General features: G+C 38.5%; 2 protein-coding genes across 2 annotated transcripts in view; one reads left to right on the top strand and one right to left on the bottom strand.

The window, feature by feature from the left end:
* Nucleotides 1–24: 24 nt before the first annotated feature.
* LOAG_09272 (PHD-finger family protein) lies at nt 25–3526 on the top strand (the record flags this gene model as incomplete). The annotated part of the gene is made up of 7 exons (XM_003144800.2): nt 25–183; nt 412–510; nt 1159–1426; nt 1649–1972; nt 2130–2548; nt 2682–2863; nt 2975–3526. 7 exons carry the CDS (start codon nt 25–27, stop codon nt 3126–3128), a joined length of 1605 nt encoding a protein of 534 aa, XP_003144848.1. The 3' UTR covers nt 3129–3526.
* Nucleotides 3527–3986: 460 nt separating this feature from the next.
* LOAG_16904 (hypothetical protein) overlaps nt 3987–10788 on the bottom strand; it is a gene marked incomplete at its 5' end in the record, with an annotated part of 15670 nt that continues 8868 nt past the window's right edge. Inside the window, 12 exons of the mRNA XM_020449558.1 lie at nt 3987–4298; nt 4438–4760; nt 5066–6697; nt 7002–7157; nt 7626–7826; nt 8006–8176; nt 8359–8436; nt 8590–8720; nt 8993–9194; nt 9268–9455; nt 9579–9676; nt 10563–10657. Coding sequence (XP_020306895.1) covers nt 4184–4298; nt 4438–4760; nt 5066–6697; nt 7002–7157; nt 7626–7826; nt 8006–8176; nt 8359–8436; nt 8590–8720; nt 8993–9194; nt 9268–9455; nt 9579–9676; nt 10563–10657 — 3390 coding nt within the window. The 3' untranslated portion in view covers nt 3987–4183. The remainder of the gene's footprint in view (nt 4299–4437; nt 4761–5065; nt 6698–7001; nt 7158–7625; nt 7827–8005; nt 8177–8358; nt 8437–8589; nt 8721–8992; nt 9195–9267; nt 9456–9578; nt 9677–10562; nt 10658–10788) is intronic.

The following is a 10788-nucleotide window of genomic DNA, read 5'->3' as shown; positions in this document are numbered from 1 at the left end:
GAAACAGATTTAATTACTTCAATTATGTTCGAACAAGCAAAAACTTTGGCACCAGCTCGATACCAGCGCATTTTACGTGACGGTACAATCGGTGGAACTGAGCCAATGATCAAGCGAAAAGAAAAAATAGCTGACGCCAAAATCGTGGCTTGTAAGCAACTAGTTTCTTCGGAAAGCTTGAAGGTTAGTTTCTGTTTAGTTTTGCCAGGTTTTAGCTGCAGCCGTCATCAATTCTTCTAACATCGTACATTTCGTCGCACTTTGTTCATATATTTCTCCTGTTCATATGCCTTAGAAGCAAACTGGTCGGACGATAATTCATTTTTCATGTTGGGACAATTTTGTTTCCATTGTAGTTCATGGGGCTTATTTATTTTATAAAATCTTTGAACGTAATGTAAGAAGTTTTAGGACTGGGGAACAATGTTTTGCACTTCATATTTCAGTTTCGTAAGTAGAGCAAAGTCACGAGAAGGTGGTGAGACTTTGAATCTGATGCTTCTGCAATGCGTATGTCACGAATTAATTGTTGGTTCTTAGTTGTCAATGATAATAAGCAGCCTTATAGATAAAATACGCAACATTTACGAGTTTGGTAAAGTATATTTTAGTTGCTTGTATGTCGCAGTATGTTGTAGATCTTTTTCAGAACAGTTCTATTTACTAGTTTCAAATCGATTTTCTTCACTATAGACTTTTAGTCATGGAATCATTGGTTTCGTTTGTTAAAGATAATTTAAACATTAGGTCAAGTATTAGTTAATTTTTTGTAACGGTTCCATACCTGAATTGGCACTTTTATCAAATCTATGATTTGTGATAGTTTTCATACGTACCGAAAAACTTCAGATGTTTGAGGGTATGGGAGACTAAAGCGTTTTGAACAGTGAAATGGAATTGTCATTACCATTTAATATTATCTTGTCGTGTTTCTTCCATCTTATGCTTCTGTACATCTTTCTGGACAGTGAAAGTAAGAAGAGTATACCGTTTTCCCTGCACTTTTTCTTGCCGAGTTTCACCCACGCTTTGCACTTGTCATTCTTTTCAAGTGATCTCTGTTCTAATATTTCATCTACTTAATGATGGCGCACTGCGTTTTGCGTTTTATATTAGGTAGTTTGTAAATTTATTATTACATACATGCATGGATTGCAGGATTCAGATGAAAACATATCAATGTATTCGGCTAGCAGCAGTCATATTGAAACGAAAGAAAAACGAAAGAGACGCCCATCACGTTGGGGTACTCCTACTACTTCAAAAAACCATGATAATACTATTGTAACTGCTTCAATACCTCTTCCTTTGGGACCACCGCTAACACAGTCAGCAGTTTCTTTAGAAAATATACCAGTACCTTCAACAGATCAACAGTCACCACAGTTGCAAGTGGCATTACCTTCAAGGCCATCTGCGCTTAACAGTATGATTTGTCTTTCGTTACTTTAAGAAATTTTAAGGCTTCAGCAAATAATGCACATCATAGTTGGCCTTATCTAGATGTTCTTACGTGTTGCACACATATTCTGTATGATATGTTTGTATTTGTTGGGTATTCCATTACACAAGTTATATAGCAAAATGTAGAATTATGAAGTTTCGCTGTTGTAGAATGCAACTAATTTAATCAGTTACATTTTTGTAGCTGCTCCATCTACATCTTTTACGCTCAAATCGGCATCGATACCATCATTTGGAATGGCTAGCGGACAGCCGCAGATTAATTTGGCTCCATTTGCTGGTTCAGGTCTAGGCCAACAACCTCTTGGTTTGAGCCAACAGTCTCTGGTTACTCTAGGACAGCAACAATTAACCAGTCTGGGACAACAAACTTTAGCTAGCCTAGGACAACAACCAGTGCCAGGTTTAAACCAGCCTCAGTTGGCGTCTCTTGGACAAGGATCATTAGTTCAAATGCAGCCGTCTTTGCTGCCGAATTTCTTCTTACCACCGCTGAATTTAGGTGCAAGTCAGTTTTTTAACATTTACTTGAACTTTTCTTTTTTGACGTAGAAATAACGAATTGATTGATAAGTCAGAACATTTACACGTTGTATTCATGATAATGGACTTTGGATTTTCATTTACTCTGTTAGCCACCATTAATCTTTAAAACAAACTTTTAGTGAATGGTTTATTGGCAGCAGGTCTGCTTGCGAATAACAATCCTTTGGCAGTTCCACCAATGACTCAACCACTAGCGCAACCATCTTCTGCAACTACGACTCCTTTCATGTTGAATCCAGTGCAGCTTTCAGCAGCCTCAGCTCAGCAACTGAATCAACATTTTGTAAATTTAGCAACAACGCTACGGCGAAATGTAGATACAGCTGCTGATTCCACACATTTATCTCAACCTTCTAAACAGCCGGAGGGCGTTCCGCCACCCCCACCGGTGGTAAAACCAACTGAATCTACATCCAGCAATATATCTCTTTGTGAACCGCTGGCTGAAAAAATCAGGAAATTAATTGAAGCTAGTAATGTAAGACCTTTATGCGACTCCAGTGTCGAGGATGGTGGTAAAAATGGTGTTACAGTAAATGTGCGTTTTTATTGTTCCTTAATTTCTCATTCTATCTAAGTTCACAGATCTCATTGCAGTTTAGCAATTTTGTAATAAAAGAAAGCGTTAGCCACCTTTAAATAGAATTAGTACATCTTTCATTGTGTTTAAGGATGCAATAAACAGCGTGGTGCTGTGTGATGACTCTAAAATGGGTGAGTCGGGGCGTAAAAGTGCTAGTGCAGATGACGAAGAAAGTGGGGAAGTTGTCGGAGTAAAAAAATTTCACAAGAATGGTGTAATGTTCGAAGAAGCTCGACAAATGCTTTCTTCTTCACTCAAGAAGATTTACAGGTATATAGATTTCCTGGCGTTAATCAGATTTTGAGAAATGCGGTGACTTTTTGACTAAAATCCTTTGTCGTTATGTTTGTTCAGTTTTTTTTCATTTCCGTCTCTTTCCAGAATGAAGCAGATTACCAAACAGGAGTATAAAGAAATAATGAAAAAAGGTGTAACAGCGTTATCTCAGCGCACAAAATTGGATCAAAGAAAGGTGGATGAGTATGCAAGGAAATACGTAGAGTGCGTTGTACATCGTCGTAAAAAGCGGCATTAAGCTTAGCATTCACTCTGTGATCCTGTGTGTATTTTTTCAAAATAGATCTTAAAAGAGTTAATATGGACCAAATTGTATACTTCGGTGAGAGCGTGTGCAGGCTTTACTGTGGAACTTGTGCGGTATCTCCAGATACTGTATTTACAGAAACCAACACGCATTTCAGGTGTTCCAAATTCTGCACTCCTTTAAATATACATTCTGTTGGTTTTATTCAAGCAGAGTAAAAGCGCATGCTGTTTTCGCTTCTTCAAATAATTCTAACAAGCGACTAAGCAGTACTTTTGTAATTTTTGCCATGAATTTGTCAACTGTTGTCCAGCATACACATGATATTGTGTTATTTCACCATTATGGGTGTGGTCATATTATAGATAATAATAAATATGAATGTACCAAAAGCATGACAGCCCCAATGTGTTCGGTTTCTGATTATATTGAGCGACATTTACTCAGTAATCAGCAAATCTATTACAGATTTCTCTTTCTTTTCCTAGTTTCTCCCTCCGTTTGAGTCAAGGCAACCTCGCATACTAGATGGGTTTTGCGTCCCTGACGTAACATCGCCGAAATGCCACCACCTTTCACCTGTGGCGCAATGCTTTCTGCTACAGCTGGATTGTGAGACTACGTACGTTCCGGTTTAGATTTCCGAGAATCTGCTCAGAAAGATGAGTACGTCGTGGAATTAGGCGTTTAGTAGGACTGGAGTCTTGCACACGGTACGATGCGGTCCGATTAGTTTAAACTTGGAAATTTCTCCTATTCAAAGAAAGCCTACAGCATTTCGGAAAAATACTTTGACCTGGAAACATAAAATTTTATAATATGGGTTTCTCATCCTGTGCTGTGCGTGTTGCGAATACGAAAAATCCTTCTTCAAAATAATAGGAAACAATTCCAACATTCAATTAGCACAATACACAGAACTGTTCTAAATTCTCAATAAAACATGGAAGAATATTAAACACAAAATCTGCTAATAAAAACAACAGAACAAAGCAACCGTGATCATGCGATTGGTGAAAAAAGGCTGTAGCACTACGCGTCGTCACTTATACAAGAGGAGCAAAATGAAACACGGCATTCGGTTCATTCTCGGGGTCAATCTTCCGCAGCTCTCGCAATGGGACGCGAGGTCTCGTTAACTGTTCCTCTTCCCACAGCACACTGCAACAAACCGTTCACTACCAAAGGAGAGAAAAGGTATGGACAGAATTGCCAAACGGCTACTTTGTCCGTTTGAATTACATAACTAATTTACGTGAATTACGCGGCGGTTGATGGTAAGAGTTTTTAATAAACTTGCCGCTTGAAATGTTCCACTTCCAACTCAAGAGGGTCGAGAAACTCCAATTCACTATCAGGACGCGGTTTGAATGCTTCATGTGGGTCAAACTTCATCTCTGCGATTGCGACGGCAATGCGTGGATCACCTGGTTCAAAAATCATCGGATTCTGGTTGTGGGGAATCTCGCCCTCTTTCGCGAAAGCCGCAAGTTTTCGAGTTTCCGAGTCATAATCCGCCAATGGACTGGATGACGAAAGAAACGTTTTACATGCCTCATTTCTTTTTGCACGGACTGCTGCTGTTAACTGACTGGAACCAGGCAAAGCTCCACCAGTTCCAATCTTTAATATAAATGACATTAATATAGTACGTGCAGCGTCATGAAATTTTTCCCAAAAAATCGAAAATATCATTAAATTAAACTATCTCAGGCAAAGCAAGCTGCACTGTCATAGCTCAAATAAATGAGACCACTGCTGAAACTTGATATTTTTTCATACATTTATGTTGACATGTTTTTTAAGTCCGAAATACTAACCTTTCTGCAGAATATAAAATCTGAATACTCGTTCCGATCATGATCAAACCTAATAAGCTTACTTCCAACAAGAAATGATGAGCGAAATGGAAGACCGATGCAGCTTACCTTGTTCGATTGCGCCGTGTTGTTTACGCTTCCCGTGGTACTCATTATACCATTTCGATGACTGACCAGAAATTCGGTGTTTATGTACTGTGGAGACTTCTGTATTTTGGTAGCCACGATATCCTGCTCGAGAGAAGGGAAATTCAATAAATCTCGTGTAGGCACAGATAAGCTATCCGAAATCACATTATTTAGAGGAATGGCAACATTTGATGAACGATGTTTCGGACAAGAGTAGGAATCGAGAAGCGTAAATCCCTGTGTAGCGGTGTTGGTTTTGGTACTCAGAAAATTTTGTGCTGTGCCATTATTATTGCATAAATTATTTTGTAAAGGCATATTCATAGCGCCAAGAGATGGCATTTGAGTTGTATTATGGTTCCCTTTGAACGAGACATCCATGTCACGCACTGAGAATGGTGGACCAGAGAGAGATGGTTTGGAAGACGAAGATGATACGGATGAGGCCAGTGTTGATAATGAAGACGTTTCTGACGCGTATCGCGGCAATTTCTGAAAACCAAAGCAGGAAAAATTTGTGGCCGTCTGGAACGATTTAGCATCAAGTACAGGGATCGAAGAGATTGGTCCTCTTTGCAACATATCTGTTAGTGGTGCATTAACTGGTGGTGGAATTGGATATTGACCAGATATATGAGCTTTATCATTTATTGCAATTTGACAGGTCCTTGCTTCAAGCGATGGATGAGTTCGTAGTGGTTGCAAAACCGGATCGTGCGCAAAGTTAGCGCTTGCTGCTGACAATATGGAAACACTTTGGTTCGATGAAGATACGACACACTGATTTAATCCATTAATAAGGTAAACTTGAGGTTGTCCCCCAAAATTTGTGTAATAACCAACTCCGCCCTGGTAAGTCCCAAAGCTCAAGGTGTTCGTTTGTGAAGGGGGAGGTACTGGTAAGACAGGGAAAGGAAGTTTCTGCGATATATTTGTGTTACTAAGCCCACCAGGTCGCATTTGTGGTATATCAGAAAGATTTATTTTAGGAAGCGGAGGCATTTTAGAAGGGCGTTCTGTGATCGGGTAGCTTACGCTTGGAGGATGAGATCTGAGTTCTACTTCGGACAGAACTGTAGAAGCTTCATTCACTGTTACAGCTGCTGAAGGGGCATCCGATTCCTCGTCTAGTGGAAGCTTTACAGCTGGCTGAATATCAAAACCTACTCCTTTGCTTTCGTGGTCTTCTGTTTTTAAAAACATTGCTGCGCAGTTGACTGAAAACGTCGTTTCAGATTTAACCGCACTATTTTCATTTTTAGAACCATTGTTATCCTTTTTTACCACTAAATTCGCTTCTACAGTCTGTTCCTTCGCGCATGAATTTTCTTTTTCATTTTCTCTTTTTTCTTCTAATTCGGATCGCTTTGGAACATCGTTTTTTTTCAACTCTTCCTTGTTCTGTGTTTTCGATCGTCCAATCTTGGAGGTACCGATTTGCTCCTTTGTTGATCCCAACTGCTTGAGTTTCGGACCACATTTTGGATCAATCCAATACTCAAACTCCAAAACTGGTTCCTTTCGAAGTTCAACTCCCTGACTTTCTGATTGCTGTCCATTTTCTTTTTTTCGATCGTGAGCATCTTTTTGTTTCTTTCCTCGTACTCGATCCTGCAATAATCCACTGTCACAAACACAACCTATTGTCACGAAAAAAAAGAGCCAAGTTGCACTTTTTCACAAATTTATAGCTTGCCGAATATTTTTTAAAATGTGTTACGCTTGCACGCTGTAGCAAGAAAAAGTTATCAGTGTTCGAGGTTCATTTTGCCCTGTCATCTATTTTCGTGGGAACCACAGTACGAGGTCAGATGTAAATGTCAACCCAAAAGCCAAAAACACAATTTCGATCTCCTTCAACCATCCTAAATGTTTAATGCAATTAAAGAACAATTTATAATCTATAGGGACACACCGCTTTCTTTTTCTTTGCTTCAGGCTTGTTCTGTTTTTCTTTCTTCACCTCTTGTTGAGCTACATCCTGTTTTTTCTTCTTTAGAAGCTCAGCTTCAATAACTTTCTTTTGCTCTTCTTTGAGTTTTCGTTCTCTGCCCTGTCTTTCCTTTTCTTCCTGAAACTACTGATATCATTTCGATTGTGAAAGTGCACAAAACGTAAATAGCCATCGCGAACGAAAAACTGTCAATGATTAAAAGAGATACAATAAGGAATGCTTTATATTCTATCTCTGTAACCATACAAAAATAATGCAATTCACCAAATGATTTCGACTAAATCTTTACAATCATGTCAAATTTGAAAGGACAAGCCAGGTTGTAATTTTGGCTGAAAGAAATTGGAAGTTGGAGTCATAAAAATCTGAAAGAATGACAGCGGCCATTTGGCCGTCTACGAAATCAAGTATTTCAGCACCCAAATCGGAAGTACCAGGCTGACGAACAAACCAATCCGGTCCAAAAAAAGAAATGAACAGGAAGAACTTCCCGAGTTTTTTTTTTTTCAAACCATCTTTTCCAGTAATATTGCTAAACTAGAACCTGTCAGAGAGCAAAAATAACAGCATAATCAAAACCCCAACTTGTTTTCGGAGTTTCTGTCGAGCTCGTTTAGCAGCTTTACTTGCTGCAGCTTGTGCCGCTGCAATATCTTTTTCGTTAATGTAATCCAAAATTTCTTCAATAGGCGTGTCAGGAATAACAGCGGACGATTTTTTAGATTTCTCATTAGCAGTAGCGTAGACCAACTTTTCCTCTAGATTTTTTGTGTCTGTTCCAGGGTGCTGAAATGCCAGTTAGTGACTGCATGAAGTACAAGTTTGGATTTAATGGCTTTAAAATACGGCAAGTCAAATTAAAATGCAAATAAAGGGCAAACTAAATTAAAACACCTAAAAAAATTTCTTCAAGGATTTCAATTTCTCTCATAAAATGCACCAAATATTGGGAAAATGAAGATAACCTCCTGCACAGTTCGGCGTTTCAACTTCATCCGAAGCCGTTCCCTTATCTGAGCACGGCCTGATTTAACATTCTCTGTAGCGGCATGTCCAAACATCTCACAATAACAACAATCACAGTGCCCATGTCGTCCATCCCGACCTGTTCCAGAAGCTGCCCTTTTATTTTTTGCCTGAAATTAGTACCTAGAAGTTAGTACAAACGCAGACATGAAATAATAACTAAGTCACTCAAACGAAGATCACTGATTAAAATTCATGCCTATCAGGTTCAAATTAGACTTACGTAAGCAAAAACTAGGATTGTAAAGAACTGAAAAGCGATTTGAAAAGAAAAAATTAAAAAAAAATTTACTTTATTATCGCAAGAATGATGACGATGTGGATGCTGTTTATCGGGCGCTTCGCAATCACTCCATTCTTCATCTGTGCCCTAAAGAGAACTAAGTTTATACAGATGTTTCGATTTTCTTGCAATGCAAACAGAGAAACATGGATATCTCACTGATCATGCACTGCATCGTATCTCACACAATGCAAATGCATGATGAGATGGTAAATATAACAGATACTTCGTAAAACTAACCTCGTCATCGTCATCTGTCAGATCATCGATATTATCTGTCTGACAGCCAAAAAATTCTTCCTTCGAAACTCTGAACTCATTCTCAACTCGCTTACCATCATCGTACTTACAATCAACTTTAGCGGATACACCTGCATTAGTGCTTCCATCATAATAAATAGAATCTGTCACTAATATTGGTAATTGTTTGTGATGGGAATCGAGGCACTAACTGCACACTTCAAAAGGCTGTAGTCCATTTTGAAGAATGTTTGAGATTTTTTTCCTCACAAAGTAACAATCTTTTACTTTCTTTTTTTTTTTTTTAATTTTACTATTCTATTATCGTGATACGAAAGCAAAATCTAAATTATTGGTGATGAAAAATATCTTTTCGTCGAAAATCAATAAGCGGGAGAGATACCTGTTTTATTTTGCCTCAGTCCGACAGCTTGCTTTAGAAGTTTTTTCAGCTTTCCCTCCTCATGTAATTTTCGTACTTCTTCAGGAAAAGTATTAATATCAAATTCACCCAAATCAACGCTAAAATCAATAGCTGCTGTCGAATTAGACGTTGTATCCAAATGTTTACCCGTCTTGCTGGGTAATGTTTGCGCCGCTTTTTGCTGCAAAAGCCTCAATACCGAAACGTTACATTTCCCGCCTTTTCCGGCGCAAAAATCTTTCAGGAAAACAAACCTTTTCGACGTTGAATGCCTTGCTAATATCGAAGATAGTTCTTTGTTCTGTCAACTGCTTAGCGATGGCAGCAGCCAATGTTTGTTTCGACCAAAGTTGTGCCAAGTCATCTTGCTCGATTTTTTTTGACGACTTTCCCTTTTTATTTACTGAATCCGACGAGGCCGTAGAAAAACTAACCATCGTTCCTGCAAAAATTCAGTGTAATTACAAATAAAATGAAAAATGACGGGTTGTCATACTCAATCCACCAAAACCGGCTACTATTACTGGGACACGGATGTAACAAAAGGATCGACAAAATTACTTACTGGTCTCTGGAATGTATATCATTTCTCTATTTGTTTTTTCTTGGTGACAAGTTCTTACAGTCGAATTTCGACTAAGAATTTTCCGCGCTGAATCGTAGCTGAAGAATAAATCCATTTTCATATTTCCATGTGATAATGAGCAAGGAAGAATTTGCATTAAATAACTTTAGTAAATTTAAAAGAATCGAAACTTCCAGTTTTTCCAAGCCAATTATGACGTACCGCGATTGAAATCTAAATGACCCATTCATCCTTAGTGCGTTACGGTAGAAAAAGTTCGATATTATAGATGAAAATAACTGAAGCAATGTAATAAGTGTAACGATCGGTCAAATCCCTAATAACATCACATACAAAAAACGCATGTTAAAGTAACGGAATATCTTTTCACGCGTCTTCATATCCGTACCCTCATTGTACTACATAATTTTTCAAGCAGATCTTCCACTGTAATGATTCAAAAGCATTGACGCAACTTGCTTCCTTATCACAAAATGACTAGCATGAAACTGTATACACGCAAACATTTATGCACATCCCTTTCTCAGTGGCAAACGAACGCGACCTATCCAAAGAGAGAAGCACGCGCCAACCTGCTAAAAGAAGCAGGTCTCGAGTGGAAAAAACTGGCTAAGAACAGAGGAACAGCTAAGTACGGTACCTGTTCGCGTTTCAAAAAACCGAGAGCAGCGGGCTTGCAAACCTAAGATTTTTGCGCATATTTAATATCAGTCACATTGCGCCAACACTTTTTCATGAGAATGTGGCTCAAACAACGATGCTAGGTAGGTTAAACTTTCAATATCCTAGATTGAAGGGTCTTTGCTACAGAGGACTACGCAATGTTAAGAGCACCAAAGAACTTTATGGAATCATTAATGACAAAAAACTAGTGGCTTCTCGCCTCTTGAAATATGTATTTGATGGGATCTGAGCAGCTCGCAAATATACTCAATTGAAAACAATGACTATGAAACGCCTTACTTCTCATCTTTGACAATAGTTCTGAGGTCAATAGCTTCATCTTCTTTCATCCAGTCCTTGGACAAACACTCCCTCATACTTTCTAATAGTCGGCCCTGAAGTATATCTTCACTAACACTAACATTTAAAAAATGAAATTTAAAAGCGAAAATGAACTGAGCAAACCTCACAACAGCTAGCAGATCAATGAATGAAATGATCATATAGCTTCATGCTTATATATATA

This window comes from Loa loa, assembly GCF_000183805.2.
Source record: "Loa loa unplaced genomic scaffold supercont3.27, whole genome shotgun sequence".
In the NCBI taxonomy this organism is placed as follows: Eukaryota; Metazoa; Nematoda; class Chromadorea; order Rhabditida; family Onchocercidae; genus Loa; species Loa loa.
The sequence above is the reverse complement of the archived record's forward strand: the minus strand, read 5'-3'. Positions and strand labels throughout refer to the sequence as shown.